This window comes from Cebus imitator, unplaced genomic scaffold (assembly GCF_001604975.1).
Source record: "Cebus imitator isolate Cc_AM_T3 unplaced genomic scaffold, Cebus_imitator-1.0 Scaffold316, whole genome shotgun sequence".
Lineage (NCBI taxonomy): Eukaryota > Metazoa > Chordata > Mammalia > Primates > Cebidae > Cebus > Cebus imitator.
In genome coordinates, this window is record NW_016107631.1 from 1,372,747 (window position 1) to 1,390,443 (window position 17,697).

The 17,697-nt window shown below is 54.9% G+C and overlaps 1 protein-coding gene across 1 annotated transcript in view; it reads right to left on the reverse strand.

Moving 5' to 3' along the window:
* Positions 1-645: 645 nt before the first annotated feature.
* FADS2 (fatty acid desaturase 2) overlaps positions 646-17,697 on the reverse strand; it is a 38,360-nt gene continuing 21,308 nt past the window's right edge. Inside the window, exons 6-12 of the mRNA XM_017503840.2 lie at positions 11,240-11,300; positions 10,778-10,854; positions 4,928-5,025; positions 4,593-4,689; positions 4,187-4,266; positions 2,655-2,780; positions 646-2,314 (exon numbers count right to left, since the gene is read on the reverse strand). Coding sequence (XP_017359329.1) covers positions 2,263-2,314; positions 2,655-2,780; positions 4,187-4,266; positions 4,593-4,689; positions 4,928-5,025; positions 10,778-10,854; positions 11,240-11,300 — 591 coding nt within the window. The 3' untranslated portion in view covers positions 646-2,262. The remainder of the gene's footprint in view (positions 2,315-2,654; positions 2,781-4,186; positions 4,267-4,592; positions 4,690-4,927; positions 5,026-10,777; positions 10,855-11,239; positions 11,301-17,697) is intronic.

Here is a 17,697-nt window from a genome sequence, read left to right on the forward strand (position 1 = left end):
TTTTAGTAGAGACGGTGTTTCACCATATTGACCAGCATGGTCTCGATCTCTTGACCTCGTGATCCACCCGCCTCGGCCTCCCAAAGTGCTGGGATTACAGGCTTGAGCCACCGCGCCCGGCCCAGTGCTGTTTTAGAATTGGGTGGGGGTTGGCTGCTGAGAGCAAGGTGAGCCAATGTTTTTTTTTTGCTTGTTTTGTTTTGTTTTTGAGACCGAGTCTTGCTTAGTCACCCAGGCTGGAGGGCAGTGGCGTGACCTCAGCTCGCTGCAACCTTCGCCTCCCAGGTTCAAGTGATTCTTCTGCCTCAGCCTCCTGAGTAACTGGGATTACACACATGTGCCACCACACCCGGCTAATTTTTTTTCTGTATTTTTAGTAGAAACGGGGTTTCACCATGTTGGTCAGGCTGGTCTCCACCTCCTGACTTCGTGATCAATGTTTTTGGGTCATTTCCACTGAGTTCCGGGTCCCAGAATGCACATCAGAGGCAGCGGGGAGAAGCGGGCAGGATGGTGGCAGGAGAGGGAGGGGATACGGAGAGACACAAGCGTGGGGACCCCTCCTGGTGCCCAGGCCCAGCTAGGAGAGCCCCCTCTACCACCCAATGCCATGGCCTGGCATTCACATGCGGGAAACACAGGAAGTGAGAATAAAATTACTTGTTTTATTTCAAAAAACTTAGGGGTGGGGAAGCAACATGATAAACATTATGATCGGTTCCCTACGGGCTCATCCTGTCTCTGCGGGGGGCAGGGCATATAGTAGCTGAGGGCATGCCATGACATGGCAACCCAGAGGCTTAGATGTTAGTCCTTCCTGGCTGGTTAGAGCTGGGGGCACAGTGCCCTCCCAAAGGCCCCCATTCTGAGTTGTTGGTGCCCTCCCCTCCCCTGAATCTAAGAACTGATTAGTGGGTTAGACGCTAACAGCAGCTCAGTACTTCCCCCAGGACTTCCCCCCTCCCCTCTCACTTGCCCGTTCCCTCAGCTACCAGCTCCTCCAGCCCCCACCTCCTCCTCTTCTCTGCTCCAGCCTGGTCCTCTTGAGGTACCCCCCTCCCCAGCCCCTCAGGGCAGCCTCCACCTGAAACTCCCTCCCACTCTGCCTTCCAGGCCCTCCCTGTCAGGGTCACCAAGGCCAGGCCATGTGGTGAAAGGCAGATTGTCACAAGGCCCGGCCCTGCCACCCCTCCTATCAGAATGCATCCTGGAGCAAAAGGTTAAACACAGTAAAGGCAGGTACACATAGAAGGGTCCTGAGGGAGTGCTGTCCACACAGCAGCCCCGAGAAGGGGAGGGGCTGGGACGAGACTCCCCCCAGCTCCAGTGCCCTCCCGCAGCCTGCAGGGCCAACATCCCCTGGAGCCAAATGGCCAGGAATTGGCTAGCACCGCCCAGCTGGTACCGGAGCATTTGGAGAAGGGTCAGATTGCTCCAGAATCCTCCAGGACAAGCTGGGGGACAGGGCTGAGTCTCCAGGCCAGCTGGCCCCTCCGTGAACCTGGTCACTGCCTCTGCTGAGCCACAAGGGACAAGGGACTCCTGCTTTGGTCCCAAGGTCACAAGCTCAAGCTGGGGAGACGGTGGAACTGGCCTGTGAAAGCCCAGGCTCAGACCGCTCTAGTGATGGGGTGGAGGACTCTTCCAGGGCCCGAGGTCTGGGCTGGCTGTGCCCGCAGACCCAGGGCCCTGGACATCTTAAGAGAGGCCCTGGGTACTGATCCTGGCTGCCGGAGGGAGGCCAAGCACAAAGCAGGCCTCTCTATGAAAGGGCGGACCAATGGTGGCCGTCAGGGAGAGGGAAGCGGGGCCCAGAGGGTCAGGGCCCCTGGCCGACTAGGACCTGCCCCCACGAGCCCCAAGAGCATCTGAAGAACCAAAGTGGGGAGGGGGAGGCCTAGTGACCAGGCTGCAGGGGGGCTCACAGACCAGACTCATGGGCCGCTGCTCTCCTCCCACCTTTAGGAGCAGAGTGGAGGTGGGACAGAGCCACCCCCTGTGGCCACCTCTCTCTCTGCTCCTTGGAAGAAGGGACCGGGAGGCACTGGGAGGACCCTGGTTGATGGCTGGCAGGCCCCAGGGGGGTGGGGTGCTGTGGGGAGACATGAAGGGAAAAAGGAGAGAAAGGGAGAAAGACCCAATTGTTGTCTGTGAGCGGCATGTAGTCAGCCTCTTGGACCCCCCTCAGAACAAAAGCCCACCCTTCCTTTGGCCATCACTCCACCTGCGCCCCTTCCCTGCAGTGTCCTGAGGGCTGTGGCTTCATTTGTGGAGGTAGGCATCCAGCCACAGCTCCCCGGACTTCTTTAGGGACCTGCAAAGAGGGAGAAGGACTAGGGTCAGGGACCAGGATGGGGGCCAGCCCCAGGGAGCGCAAGGGCTGAGGGGGCCATGATTAGGGGGGCAGGTACCTCCCCTCAGACCTAACCACACCACCACTGGGCCTGGAGGGCTGCCAGCCCAAAGCCCACTGGGAACCCCATGCAGAAAGAGACGGTCTTCCTGCAGCCCAGGGAGAAAAGCCCGTAAAGCCTGACCCAGGCTCAGGAGTCAGGCAGGCGCCCTGGTGGAGGACTGTGCCAGGAAGACCCAGCCCCTCTTGTGCACCGCGGGCGATCCCAGGGCCCAGCGCCCGTGGACTCCCACCTCCTCACCTGATGATGTCCAGCAGGGCCCTCAGCAGTGGCTTCTCCTGGTAGTCGATGCCATGCTTGGCACACAGAGACTTTACCAGTGGGGCCACCTTGTGGAGGTTGTGCCGGGGCATGGTGGGGAAGAGGCTGAGGAGCACGGGCAGAGAGTGAGGACCCCAGAAGTGGGTGCTGCTCCGGCCTCCTCCCACCGCCCGGGGAAGACGCTGGCTGGGGCCCTCGGAGACCCTGTCCACAGCCAGGATCAGGCTTGACGTGTGGCTCCCCCTGTGTGCCCACTGGGGTGCCCCGTGTGTGGAGGGCATGTGCAGCCTTCTATGAGCAGAATGGTGTTTGTGCTCTACGGAGTGGGGAAGATATTGGGTGGCCCTAGTGTCATGTTTTTCAAAAAAGAAATGAAATAGCCAGGGAATGCTAGGAAAAGAGACAGTGAGGCGGGGGGCGGTGGCTCATGCCTATAATCCCAGCACTTTGGGAGGCCAAAGTGGGTGGATTACTTGAGGCCAGGAGTTTGATTTGTTATATATATATATATATATATATATATATATATATATATATATATATATACATACACACACACACACACACATATACATATGTGTATATATGTATATATATATACATATATATATATTTTTTAAGACGGGGTGTCACCATGTTGGTCAGGCTGGTCTTGAACTCCCAACCTCAGGTGATCCGCCCGCCTTGGCATCCAAAGTGCTTGGATTACAGGTGTGAGCCACCACACCCGGCCAAGGCCAGGAGTTTGAGACCAGCCCGGCCAACATGGCGAAATCCCATCTCTACTAAAAATAGAAAAATTAGCCAAGCGTGGTGGTGCATGCCTGTAATCCCAGTTATGTGGGAGGCTGAGGTGAGAGAATTGCTTGTACCCGGGAAGCAGAGGTTGCAGTGAGCCAAGATTGTGCCACTGCACTCCAACCTGGGGAACAGAGAGAGGCTCTGTTTCAAAAATAAATAAATAAATAAATAAAGTGGAAAATTATGAAAAAATTAGCTGGGCATGGTGGCGTCCACCTGTAGTCCCAGCTACTCAGGAGGCTGAGGTGGCAGGATGGTTTAGCCCAGGTGTTCGAGGCTGTGGCGACTAAAAAGGCACCACTGCACTCCAGCCCAGGAAACAGGGTGACACCAAGGGGCAGCAGGGGCAGTCCCTTGGCCGATGGTCTAGACAAGCTTCGTAGCCCTGCCTTGCTAGCCTCACAGGGTCAAGAGGTGCGCATGCAGGCTCTGGAACTACGAAGCCCAGTCCCATGTGGAGGGAGGTAGTTATCACTATGACCAAGTGGCACAGGACGAGGGGCACAGGATGTCCCTCGGGGAGATGGTGCAGGGAATCCCCTCTCCTGACCTCAGCGGGGCCAGTGAGGGAGGCTTGCTCTAGATGGTGCAGGGACCTTGTCAGGGGGACAAAGAGGTGGCCCCCACATACTGCACTCTGCCCAGATGGGAGTAGTGGCCACTTCCCTCCCGCCATGGACCTCCCCGTCTCCCCCAAGCCCCTCGCTCACTGGTGCTCAATCTGGAAGTTAAGGTGTCCGCTGAACCAGTCGTTGAAGAAGGACTGCTCCACGTTGCAGGTGGCTGACAGCTGTCAGGGGAGGGGATGAGTGTCAGGGGACACCCATGGAAAGCTCCAGGGCCTGGCCTCATTCCCTGGGGGCCCAGCCTTACCCAGGGTCTCCAGGCCACCCCTCCACGTCATACCGTCCTGCCTGGTGGCCTCAGCCCACCCAGATGCCCCACCTGTCCCTCCAGGACTCCTGCTACCCCTTCATGCTTAGCCCTGAAGCACCCAGCAGAAGGACACAGGCACAGCACAGCCCTGGGGCAGCTGGTGTGGAGCATCTGGGGCCAGGACATGGACATGGGGACCAGGTTTTGCGCAGCTCTGGTGACCAGCCCTGCCTCCCTTACCTGGCTACTGAACCAGTCACGGTAGGGCTCTTGGTCAATCTCCATGACAATGTGGTTCATCTGTGTGACCCACACAAACCAGTGGCTCTCCAGGAACCTGCAAGAGAGCACAGCTCAGCGCAGGGGCCACCGGGGTCGGGCGGGGGTGGGGAGGGGAACGCCAACCATGGCGGGAACAGATCCACCCTCCCAACCGGGCCAGGACAGCCCCCCCTGCCGAAGGGCCAGGACGGGAGGTCCCTGGGGAAAGCAGAGCGGTCGGAGCCTCTTCACATGCCAAAGCCCCCATCGGTGCCAGTGGAGGGCCCGGGGAAGAACCAGCCAAGCCCAGGCACCTGACGAAGCTGAGGAAAAGGAGGGCTCCCAGGATGCCATAGAAAGGGATGTAGGTGATGAAGAACCGGGTGTAGTAGCTGACGGCCCAGACCAGGTCCTGCAGGAAAGGACAAGGTTAGAAGCAGCCTGCCCTCTCCCCTGCCCCTGCCCTGTGTACCCGCCCCACATGTGCACACACCTCACACTCAGGCCTCTAGAAGCTGGACCCCAGTCCATCGAAATGCGTTGAGCAAAGACACACCACCTGTTTGCTTGGGGTTTGCGTGGCTGCCTTTGTTTCTAGAGGAATGCTGAGTGTTTTAGCATCAGGAAGTGGACTATGCTCTCCTGCTGAGGGGTTGCGGTGGGGGTCAGCAGCCCTTGAGTGGGGCAGGGGCGATTCTGAAGGCACACCCCCAACCCTGGGTCAGGTCCCCAACCATCCCCCAGTCCTGTCTCTGCTCCTCAGCACTTGGGTCTCCTCCTGGCCTCTCCTTCCAGCAGGGTAGAGGGCTTGCGGGAAAGGTCAGAGGCACCATCGTCCCTGGCTCAGGGCTCTCGCAGCAGACAGGCTGCCCTCCCCACACCATGTTGTCATCCTGTGTCCTTCCACTCTGCTCTCCTCCCTGCCCCTGGATGGAGTGGTATTAAGGGCGCAGCTTGGACGTCCTCTCTCACATACTGGAAGGGTGACGCCATGGCTCTGTCCCTGTCCACTGCCATCCAAGTCCTGTCTCAACTGGACCACAGCAGCAGCCTCCCACGGTCTCCTGCTAGTCCTCATGGCTGTGGCAACCAGAGTGGCCTTTGCTCTAAGCAGATCTCGTCTCTCCCCTACTAAAGCCCCCATCCCACCCAGTCACCCACAGAGCCTCATGGGGTGGAGAACCTGTCTTTACTCAGCCCTCTGATCCAGCAGCTGCCTTGTTGTCCTGGACAGTCCCTCCCTCCCTTGGGGCTTCTGCATGGCCTGTTCCCTCTGCCAGGGCACTCATCCTGCCGTGAGTTTAGGTACAGTGACACGTGCCACAGGCTCAGCGCAGGTGTCCAAGGTGGAAGGTGAGGCCAAGGGACTACCCTGTCTCACTTCAAATGACTGAAGAACAAGGTCACATTTGGGTCTTAAAATAAATCCTCACCCACTGGAGAGGGGGAGACTAGGAGCTTATTCCAGTGGCTCGGACACGAAACGACAGAGGCCTACACCAGGACCCACGGCGCTGACAAGGAGGTGACAGATTCCAGAACTGTCAGAGGCAAAGCTGGCTGCATTTGTGCCTGCTTGGCTGTGGGTCTAGGCTGGTCCTGGGTAATCAGGGATCAGGTGCCAGCAGCTGAATAGGAAAGGAGGAGGGAGCACTCAGGAGGGGCTGGAGATGGCCTCGGGGCCAGCAGTGGCCGAGGGCAGGACCTCACATTCCAATGACACAGCCTTTAAGGGGCCATCGGGAGGCAGACGTAGCCAGTGCTGCTCCCACTTTCCGTGACCTTCTTCTATTCTGTGTGTGCTGCAGTAGTGTGCAGTGTATCTACACATGTATGGAAACAGAATGAGGATGTGCTTATGGATTTTTTTTTTTTTGAGACGGGGTCTTGCTTTATTGCCCAGGCTGGAGTGCAGTGGTGCAATCATGACTCTCTCCCGGGCTCAAGGGATCCTTTCACTTCAGCCTCCTGTGTAGCTGGGACCACCACACCTGGCTAATTTTTTTTTTTAATAGAGATGGGGGTCTCACGCTGGGTGTGGTGGCTCACGCCTGTAATCTCAGCACTTTGGGAGGACAAGGCAGGTGGATCACCTGAGGTCAGGAGTTCGAGACCAGCTTGACAAACATAGAGAAATCCCATCTCTTTAAAAAAAAAAAAAAAAAAAAAAGGTTTATATTTTCTTTATATTAAAAAAAAAGGAGAGATGAGGTCTCACGTAGTTGCCCAGGCTTGTCTGGAACACCTGTGCTCAAGTGATCCTCCAGTCTTGGCCTCCCAAAGTGTTAGGATTACAGGTGTGAATCACCACCCCCAGCCCAATTTTTACTTTTTTTTTTTTTTTTTTTTTCTTGAGATAGAGTCTTGCTCTGTTGCCCAGGCTGGAGTGCTGCATTGCGGTCTCAGTTCACTGCAACCTCCACCTCCGGGGCTCAAGTGATTCTAGTGCCTCAGCCTCCCGAGTAGCTGGGATTACAGGGGCCTGCCACCACGCCTGGCTAATTTTTTGTATTTTTAATAGAGATGGGGTTTCATCACGTTGGCCAGGCTGGTTTCAATCTCCTGACCTCGTGATTCACCTGCCTCGGCCTCCCAAAGTGCTGGGATTACAGGCGTGAGCCACCTCGCCTGGCTTTTATTTTTAAGAGACAGGGTCTCGCTCTGTTGTCCAGGCTTGGGTGCAGTAGTGTGATAACAGGTCACTGCAGCCTCAAACTCCTGGCTCAAGCCATCCTCCTTCCTCAGCCTCCCAAGTAGCTGGACTACAGGCACATATCACCATGCCCAGCTTTTTGCAGAGACAGGGTTTTGCCATGTTGTTCAGGCTGGTCCCAGACTCCAAGCTTCAAGTAATCCCGCCCACCTCGGCCTCGAAAAGTACTCACTGAGATCACAGGTGTGGGCCACTATGCCGGGCCTGGACTTTTTTTGAATGCAGAGAGAAATACTACTCAGAGACTGCCAGTTTCAGGGGCAGGGAGCTCAAGGGAGCAGGAGCAGCTAGAAGGGTGGAGTGAGGGGGTTGGGGGAAGCCAGCAGAGGTGGGGACCTGGAAGCCAACAGAAAGAACTACAAGAGGGCGTGGCCAGTGGTGTCGGATACAGCAAGGTTCCCAGAAGGTGAGTCGTGGAAGCATCTCAGGATCCAGGGAATTTGCCAGAGAGTGTAAACGCCCCCATCCCCCCACCCCCTCCATGCCAGGAAGCCTTCTTCAGTTCTAAGGGTTTATCACCTCTTTCCTCTAAGCCAGGGTCCCCCAACTCCACGCTATTGGCACCTGGGACAGGCTGCTTGTTGTCCTGGGAGGTTCTCCAGGGCACGGCAGGGTGCTTGGTACCATCCTGGCTAGATGCTCACCAGATGCCAGGGGCACCCTCCTCCTGGCATCTGTTGTGACAATCAAAAGTGTCTTCACGCCTATAATCCCAGCACTTTAGGAGACCAAGGCGGGGCGGATCACAAGTTCAAGAGATTGAGACCAGCCTGGCTAACATGGTGAAACCCCGTCGCTACTAAAAATGCAAAAATTAGCTGGGCATGGTGGTGGGTGCCTATAGTCCCAGCTACTTAGGAGGCTGAGGCAGGAGAATTGCTTGAACCCAGGAGGCAGAGGTTGCAGTGAGTGGAGACTGGGCCACTGCACTCCAGCCTGGCAACAGAGTGAGATTCCGTCTCAGAAAAAAAAAAAAAAAAAAAGTGTCTCTAGATACTGCCAAAGGGCAGAACAGCTCTGCTGAGAGCCAGTGCTGCACGTCATAGGTGCGCTCCGGGCCCTCAAAGCCCCGGGGGTTCATCACCCGTCCGCTCTGCCATGCCCTTTTAGGAACATAGTGTGATTTCTTTTCCTGTTTAATGCTTTGTTCCTTAGGGAACAAGCACAGGTAAAAAACCAACAAAAAAGTTATATGTATTTACATACACCTGCCATAAAAACTGATGAGAAACAACCCCCCGCAGCGCCACCTGCCCAGCACAGCAGGCTCCGGTGACTCTTCCGAGGGAGCCAGGGGAGCCCGATGGAAAGGGCAGCTGCGGCAGGTGGGGAGATCTGCGTTCAGTTCAGATTCTGGCCTCAGAGCTGATCCAGAAACTTTGGGTGGGTCTCTCCGACACTTTAGTGTTCACAGACCTCGTCAGTGAAACAGGGTTAAATGACATCAGGTGGCAGGCTCCCTGTTCCTGGAACATGGCAAAAACTGACAAAATGCTGGCTTTTGAGGCAATAGCACGTCCTGGAATCGAGCATGTACAAATGTACAGGCTCTACCAGGACAAGGCTGGCAGAGGCTTCCAGAGTCCTTCCTCTTCCCCCACCACCCCCATCCGCTCCAGCCCCAGCCTGGGCCCTCCTGGCAGGATCATAGGCTCAACCCCTTTGCCAGTAATTTCAATGAGACAATGTAAGACCAGGTGCTTTGAAGCCTTTAAAATGATCTACAAATATGAGGTATTGGTATGTGAAGGAGATAGAACGGGCTGGGCTGTGGGGGAGAGTACAGGACCTGGCATCAAGGCCACCCCTCTAGTGGGTGTCACCTTTGGCAAGGCACAATATCTTCACGTGTGAAACTGGCCAGACGCAGTGTCTCACACCTGTAATCCCAGCACTTTGAGAGGCCAAGGCAGGCATATCACCTGAGGTCAGGAGTTCAAGACCAGTCTGGCCAAAATGGTGAAAGCCTGCCTCTACTAAAAATATAAAAATTAGCCAGGTGCGGTGGCAGGCATCTGCAGTCCCAGCTACTCAGGAGGCTGAGGTAGGAGAATCACTTGACCTAGGAGGTGGAGGTTGCAGTGAGCTGAGATCGTGCCACTGTACTCTAGCCTGGGAAACAGAGCAAGACTCCATCTCAAAGACAAACAAAAAAACCCACCAGCGATACATACTGAGCAACTATATCCTCATCTGTTCTCTCCCAAGGGGAGGCACCACATCCCTGTCACTGTGAACCCCACTCTGACTGTGGGGATAGCTCCGTCGTGGGCATATGATGGTCTTACACAGAATTGGGGCTGTACATCTACAGAAAGCCAAGCGCCTGCCTCCTGCACCACGCTGGTCAGCCCTGCTGCCGGGGCCTTTCTCTCTCAGGAGAAAGAAAATCAGGAGACTCTATAAGCCTATTGTTTTGAGTTGAACTGTGTCCCCCCAAAATTCACATGTTGGAGTCCTCAGCCCCACTACCTCAGAATATGACCTTATTTGGAAATAGGGTCATTGCAGATATAACTAGTAAAGATGATGTCATTACAATGGCCCCCAAAGCAATATGACTGATGTCCCTATTTTAAAAAAGGAAAAATTTCAAGTATCTGCTTTGGATAAAGAGAAAAGAAAATTAAAAAATAGGCTGGGCATGGTGGCTCATGCCTGTAATTCCAGCACTTGGGAGGCTGAGGTGGGCAGATCACTTGAGGTCAGGAGTTCGAGACCAGCCTGGCCAACATGGAAAAACCCCATCTCTACTACAAATACAAAATTTAGCTGGGCGTGGTGGCCGACGCCTACAATCCCAGGTCCTTGGGAGGCTGAGGCACAGAATCACTTGAATCCAGGAGGTGGAGTTTGCAGTGACCAAGATCACACCACTGCACTCCAGCCTGGGTGACACAGCAAGACTCCGTCTCAATAAATAAATAAATACAGACAGTTTTTTGTTTTGTTTGTTTGCTTGTTTTTGAGATGAAGTCTCACTCTGTTACCCAAGCTGGAGTGCAGCGGTAAGATCTCGGCTCACAGCAACCTCCACCTCCCGGATTCAAGCAATTCTCCTGCCTCAGCCTCCTGAGTAGCTGGGACAACAGGCATGCGCTACCATGCCCGACTAATTTTTTGTATTTTTAGTAGAGACTGGGTTTCACTACGTTGGCCAGGCTGGTCTTGAACTCCTGACCTCGTGATCCACCCACCTTGACCTCCCAAAGTGCTGCGATTACAGGCATGAGCCACTACACCTGGCCGAAAGTAGAGATCTTTAGGACTGGCTCCTGGTGGCCCCAGAGGGAGTCCTTTCCGGAGAGCGACAAGGCCGCTACCCCAGGGAGGAGATGCCTCGGGCCCCGCAGGCTACACGGAGACACACAGGGAGGCAGCATAGGACCCCTGGTCCACCTGTGCCAGTCACCCCCCTGCCTACGCCAAGCCAGCTGTGCCCCCAACTCACCACCCAGTCCTTGCGGGAGATCATGGTCGTGAAGATCTGGTACTGGAAATACACGGGGATGAGCAGCGGCGGCCCAACTGCAGGAGAGAGACAGGAGCTTAGAGGCATCCATCCCGCCCTGCCTGTGCCAGAAGGTTGGGGGAACTTGGGCCCAGCACCCAATGTAGGGGCCAGCCTTGCAGACATGGGCAGAAGCGGCCGGGGCCCCAGGGACTGCAGAGAAGGCTTGGAGCCCCTGAGGCTCCCGTGCACCACCCCTGGGACTCTCTGAGCTTCTGTGTCCCCGCCTGGCTTGTAACATGGGTTCAGGGGGTCTGCAGGGGAAGGCTGCTATGGCCCCCATTTCTAACAAGTTTAGTGTCCCTTTGTGGATCTGCAAAGGGTGGCAGGTAGGAGGGAGAGAGACGCCACTCTGGGGGGAGGGGAGGGCTCGGGAGTGGTTTCTGGGCACCGAGCACTCACTCAGGAAGAAGTATTCATGCTGGTGATTGTAGGGCAGGTATTTCAGCTTCTTCTTGCCGTACTGAGGAGAGAGGAGAGATCATGAGCACCCAGCAGCCTCGGCTCCCAGCCTCCCATGCTCCCTGACCCACCCTGAAGCCACCATCCCTTCTCTCTGCTCAGCCACCATCTCTGTCAATCTGCACCGTGGGCCCACCAAGCCTGGGGCCCCTCTAGCCCTCTGGGCTCCCCATGCTGCAGCCAGCAGCGGCCAACTCTTCCTCAGCCCCAGCTAAGTGCTGGCCCAGTGGCATCAATCCTCCACAAGGCCGGCGCTTCTGAGGCTGAGGCTCAGCGTTAAGCCGCAGCCCAAGGCCACGGGAAGTAGCCCTCGCTGGAATCAGAACCCAAAGAGCTGACTCTGAGCCCATGTGACAGGCACTAAATAAATGTTTGTTGAATGAATGCGCAACAGAGCCACTCTCGGTGGGGCATGAGCACCCAGGGGAGATCCTAGGTCGCCATGGAGAGCTCCCAGAGCCCACAGTGGCAAGGAGAAGCTAGGTAATGGCCCCAGAATTGCTGCTGGTCATGAGGTTGGGAGCATCTATCTCCCTGGAGCCTCCATGTAATTTCCAAAAGTGAATCACTCCCCCCAGCTGGAGCCTAACCTTGAGGACAGAGCAGAGTGGGCCACGGCACAGACTCCTCAGGTCACATCTGGCTACCTGAGGTCCCCACGAGGGCACTGGTTCCTTCCCCATCAGAGCCTGCACCTTGGGCAGCCTGATGCCCAGAGGCTGTGATGGAGGAGGGCTAGCCTGGGTCCTGGGCATCGTCATTGTCCAAAGCCGCTCAGACCACTCCGTGTGAGCCAGGCATAGGAACCATGGCCCCAGAGGATCTCTGGAGCCCTTAGTTCCACTGTCCAGCCCCTAGGAACCAGCCCACCCTGGTCTTTTGGGACTGAAACCATAAGAAGCCACTCACTGAGTGGCACCTGCTCCTCTTGCTTGCAGTGTGGGGAGGGTGAGCTTGGACCCAGCAGATGCGCTTGATCTGACTCAGCCTCTCACCCGGGCTGAGACTGTGTGAGTCGCTTAGCCTTGCTGAGCCTTGTCTGGCATCCGAATCAGTACTTGGTAAGAGGAGCCAATGAGAGCGTGGGCATAAGTGCCAAGCGCTGATCCCAGGACACTGCCCATCACCCTCCCCATACTCCTGGATCCAAAGGCCAGAGTTGCCTCCTCCAATAGTCTCCAGTTCTGCTTTCTGCAGTCAGGAGGTCAAAGTGAGTTACAGAGGATGGTGCCCAGGCCAGTGCCACATCATCCAGGTGCGAACACAGAGGGAAGTGATTGTCCAAATCACAGGGAGAGCATGGATTCCTGAGGGAAGAGGCCGTGGGTGGGACCCAGGTCCATCCTGCCCCCAGGCTTGCATCTTGGCACCAATGGCCATGGTCACAGCACACCCGGCCGAAGAACCCCAGAAGCAGTGAGTCCCTTTGTTCTGTGTGGCCTCCTGAGCCTTGGCCAGGAGCTCACTCATTCCCAGAAAGCACGGCCACTTGCAGGAAAACTATCATTAGGGCCAGGGCTGAGGCTGGCTGTGGAGAGGTCCGAGCCAGGGGTGCCTTGGAGGAGCCTTTCATGGGTCTCCAGTGGACGGCGGCACTGGAGGAGCCAGCACTGGGGACAGTGCCCCTAAGGCGCCAGTCTCGGGGGCCTGCAGTGGCCCACAGAACAGGCCCCTGGGTTCCACTGGAAGCTTCTCCCAGAGGCCAGGGAGCAGGCTTACAGCCCAGCCTTGGTGTGCAGTGCCTCCGCTCCGGCCAAGAGCGCCTCGCCACCACATCTGTCCCACAGGGCACCCGTCCTTTCGGGCCGGGCCGGCTGTACTCAGAAGTGAGCACAGAAGGCAGCCCAGGCAGGTCAGCAGGGGCCAGGGCACCCCATGGAGGGACCGTGGGCTGGCCACGCTGCTGTGGGAGCCTGGGAGGCACCTGGGGAGTCTGTCTGGAGCTACATGTGCACACCAGGCACCCTGTTCTCATGGGAGATGGTGGTCTTTGGGGGGACAACAGAGGGTACAGGGGCCGCCCCTTCGATGCCCCAGAATAACCCTCGGGACCCAGGGGGCCCTGCTTGCCAGACAGCAGCAGGCCTGAGTGACGCTGAGCAAAACACTCATCACAGTCATGCGTGTGTATGTATGTGTGCGTGGTGACATACCACCACACATCTGCACCCTACTTGATGGCCTCAGCTGCAGCGGGTCTGCTGGCGGATGACCAGTACTCCCCTCCCAAAGCAGAAGGTACAACTGTGGGCTTGGGATACGAAGACCTGCCCTGTGGCTAACTCTTGGCTCTGATCTTTCCCACGCTTGGTTCTTTGCCAGCGCTTTGTCATTTAGCTCTTGGGAGCAGGGAAGGGAGGGAGAAGTATTTTAGAACGTACCAAGCTAGGGGGTGAGTGCCTGGCTGTTTCATTTATCAGAAAGCTGGGCTCCCCAACTAACGCATTCCCCAAGGGCCCCCAGGACTCTGAAGCTGTGATTTGCAGTTAAACAGTTTGGGTTTGGACAGTGGTGTGACCTCTTCTTGGCTGTTACCCTGAACAAGTCACTTCATGTCTCTTGACCTTAGTTGTTCCATCCATGAAAGGGGTCGATGATAGCTCCCGCCTCACGAGTTAAGCAAGGACTAAGTAATGCTCACGGTGGTGCCCAGCCCACAGTCTCACTCAACAGGAGTCACGCTTCTTCCCAACTGGGGGCTCAGAGCCCCAGATGTGGGGAGTGGAGGACCCCAAAGCTCTCCTCTTCCTGAGGAATGTCTGTCACACACACAGAGAAAGCCCAGGAGGCAAGGAAGACACACACAACTTTCACCTGGCTGGGCTGCGGGCAAGGTGTGGGTGGCGTGTGGCCAGACCCCAAGAAGGAGATGGTGGCACACACGGACCTCCCTGTCACCAGGGACAGCGGGTTCCTAGGCTGCGGCTGGTAGCCAGAGATGCAGGCTAGGGGCAAGCGGGGGAGGGTGGCCAGGGGCAAGGGAGGGAGGGCAGCCAGCCCCGGTGGCAGGGCTGACTCTCCTGTCCTCGGCCTCTCCATGCACCACAAGGCCAGGCTTGGATGAGGGCCCAGGGGACACCAGGCCATGTGGAGGGGACCTTTCAGCTTTGGAACAAAATGTCTGAGGAATGACAAGGGACTTCCTTGTCCGTAGAGGGTGGGGGGAGGGGAGCTGTCCCAAAGCCCAGTCTCTGCCTCTGGGAACCTGCAAACTCACAGACAGAGAGAAGCAGATGACACGGCCTCCCCAGCAGGAGCAGAATGGCAAGGTCCCCATCTAAGGTCCCTGCAAAGGTGGCATGGGTGTCCCAAGGCAGGACGGGTGGCTTTGACCTGTTCATGAAGTTCGCCTGAAGCAGGAAGCCCAGGGCTTAGCTTCGGACAAGCAGAGCCACAGAGGTGGCAGGAGGGAGCGAGGGAGGAGGGAGGAGGAAAGAAGGAAGGAAGGAAGAAAAGAAGGAAGGAAGGAGGGAAGGAGGGAAAGAAGGAGGGAGGGAGGGAGGGAAAGAAGAAAGAAAAAAGGAAGGAAGAAAGGAAGGAAGGAAAGAAAAAAAGGAAAGGAGAGACTATGTTTTCATTATTTTCTAGAATATGATCATCTACCCAAGAAGCTCAAAAGAATCAACTGAAACACAACTAGAATCATGAAGAGACATAAGTGGACACTAGCAGGACAAAAGAGAACGACCCCATTCACGGCAAGGCCATGCAAACAAAAAACAAAAAGAAAATTAACATAACTACCCGAATATCAACTGCTTTCCTGAGTACTGCAAAACCTGCAATCATGATGACAAAAATATAAAATGTAAAAGGATTGTGTTTTAAAAGAAACATCCATAAGACATATATAGAAATACAGACCTTGCCAGGCGCAGTGGCTCATGACTGTAACCCCAGCACTTCGGGAGGCTGAGGCGGGCGGGTCGCTTGAGGTCAGGAGCTGGACACCAGCCTGGCCAACATGGTGAAACCCGTCTCTACTAAAAATACAAGGATTAGCTGGGTGTGGCGGTGTGTGCCCGTAATCCCAGCTACTTGGGAGGCTAAGGCAGGAGAATAGCTTGAACCCAGGAGGCAGAGGTTTCAATGAGCGGAGATCACACCAGTGCACTCCAGCCCGGGCGGCAGTGTGAGACTCCATCAAAAAAACAAAAAAAAAAAAAACCCAAAAGGCAGAAAACAAGGAAAAGGGCTTTACTGCCTAGCCCACGCTGTTCACAGTTCTGCGTTCTGGGAGCCACCTGACTGGGCAGCTTTGCTTATCTGTGCCTAGAGATAGGAGCCCTGGCTGGTGTCCTTGCTCTGGAGACTGTTATAGTGGCTTGAGACCCTGAGGCCTGGCCACCCCCACCTGGCTCTGCTGTGGCACGTGGGACTGGCATGTGATAAGTTCCATCAGACCCACTGTCACTTCAGTCAAGAGACAAGAGCTCCTTCCAGGGCAGCCGGGTCCCATGAGAGCCAGAGCACAGGTCAGCCAGGAACCCGGGAAGCACTGACTCTTTCCCCATGAGTGAGAGAGAGGGGGATTTCCACGGAAAACTGTAGTACTCACCGCGGACTTCCAAATGCCATTGGTAACTGGACAACCAGTTCCCCACAGCCTCCCACTCCTGCCTCCTGCCCCAAAGCCAGCATTGCAGAAGTGTCGGGGGTGAGAAGGTGTGGGAAAGGAGAGACTTGCTGGCACCACGCACAGGAAAGATGCCTTTCTTGCCAGTGCAGCCGGTGGGACTGGACTGTCTTTGTTAGAGACACAGAGAACAGCTGTCATGACAGCTGACGGCTTCACACCACAAAGCCTCCCCGAGAAAGGGAAGCCTTTGTCCCCGCTTATCAGAAGGCCCCAAGTTCATCAGTTCCATTATCTAGACACCTCCGATCACAGCTGCCAAACCGTTTCCTAGAAGAATAACAATGGCATGCACTTTGGCAGAAAATAGAATCCCTGGCAGCCCAGAGAGGCTTCCAAAGTACAGAACCATGGCTAATTTCCTGCGAATTGACCATGTCACAGAAAATCCATGTTTCTGCTCAGATATTCTCACAGGTGGAAATGAAATCAGAACGAGGAGTACAAACAAGGGAACCAGGCTGTCTCCTTGCCTTGTTCCAAGCCTTAGGCGCCAACGCTGTCAGGAATACCACTTCACTCATGACACCACGCTTTAGTGAGGGAAAATTGGCCTCACTTAGCAAATGCTGATTGAACCCTACTCTATCCATGGTTTTGTGGCTCTTAAGATCTGCATAAAAGCAACAAGCATCTTCTAAACTTTCATTTTCATCATTAATGTATTTCCAAAAAGCAGCGCATGCATATTTTTTTTCTTGGAAATTTCACCCTGACATAGAGGCTTACTCTAAAGGCAGGCAGATCACAGGGTCAGGAGTTCGAGATCAGCCTGGCCAATATGGTGAAACCCTGTCTCTACTAAAAATGTATTAAATAAGAACATTTTTTAAACACATTGGTGGGGCTTTTGTGCAAAAGAAATTATGAATTACTAACAGGCAATTTTTCTGCCTTATAAAATAATGTAGGTTCTGTTTTGGTTCAGAAATATAACAGAATACCATATGGCTACAGGAAGATGAGACCTGACTATATAGACTGGGAGAAGGGCATCCACATTCACAGAGGTGGCAAGTTGCAGGATACAAGGTGGAAATTTTTTTGGTTTTTTGTTTTTATTTTTTGACACAGTCTCGCTCTTTTGTCTGGAGTGCAGTGGTGCAATCATAGCTCACTGCAGCCTTGACCTCCCAGGCTCATGTGATGCCACCTCAGCCTCCCCTGTACCTGGAACCATAGTCGCACACCACTACACCTGGCTAATCTTTTGTATTTTTTGCAGAGACGGGGTCTCATTATGTGGCCCAGGCTGGTCTTGAACTCCTGGGGTCAAGCAATCCTCCCACCTCAGCCTCCCATAGTACTGGGATTACAGGTGTGAGCCACCACAGCTGGCCTAAAATTTTTGTTTGTAAAGAAACACATATATGTGTGTTTATACACACATAAAAATATCTAGAAGATGATATAGCATCTTGTTAACTAAGTGGTTACCCTCAAGGGCATAAAATTTGGAGCAAAGGGGATGTATGAGAGACTCACTTTTTTTTTTTTTAGACAGGACTTGCTCTGTCAACCAGGCTGAAATACAGTGGTGTGATCACAGCTCACTGTAGCCTCAGCCTGCTGGGCTCAGCTCAAGGGATCCTCCCACCTCAGCCTCCCCAGTAACTGGGGCTAAGCACTCGCCATCATGCCTGGCTAATTTAAAAATATATACTTTTTGGAGAGACAGGTCTCACTGTGTTGCCCAGGTTGAGACTCACTTTTAAATTCTGGATATTTCTATACCGTTTAAAAGTTTATACCAAGTGTGTTC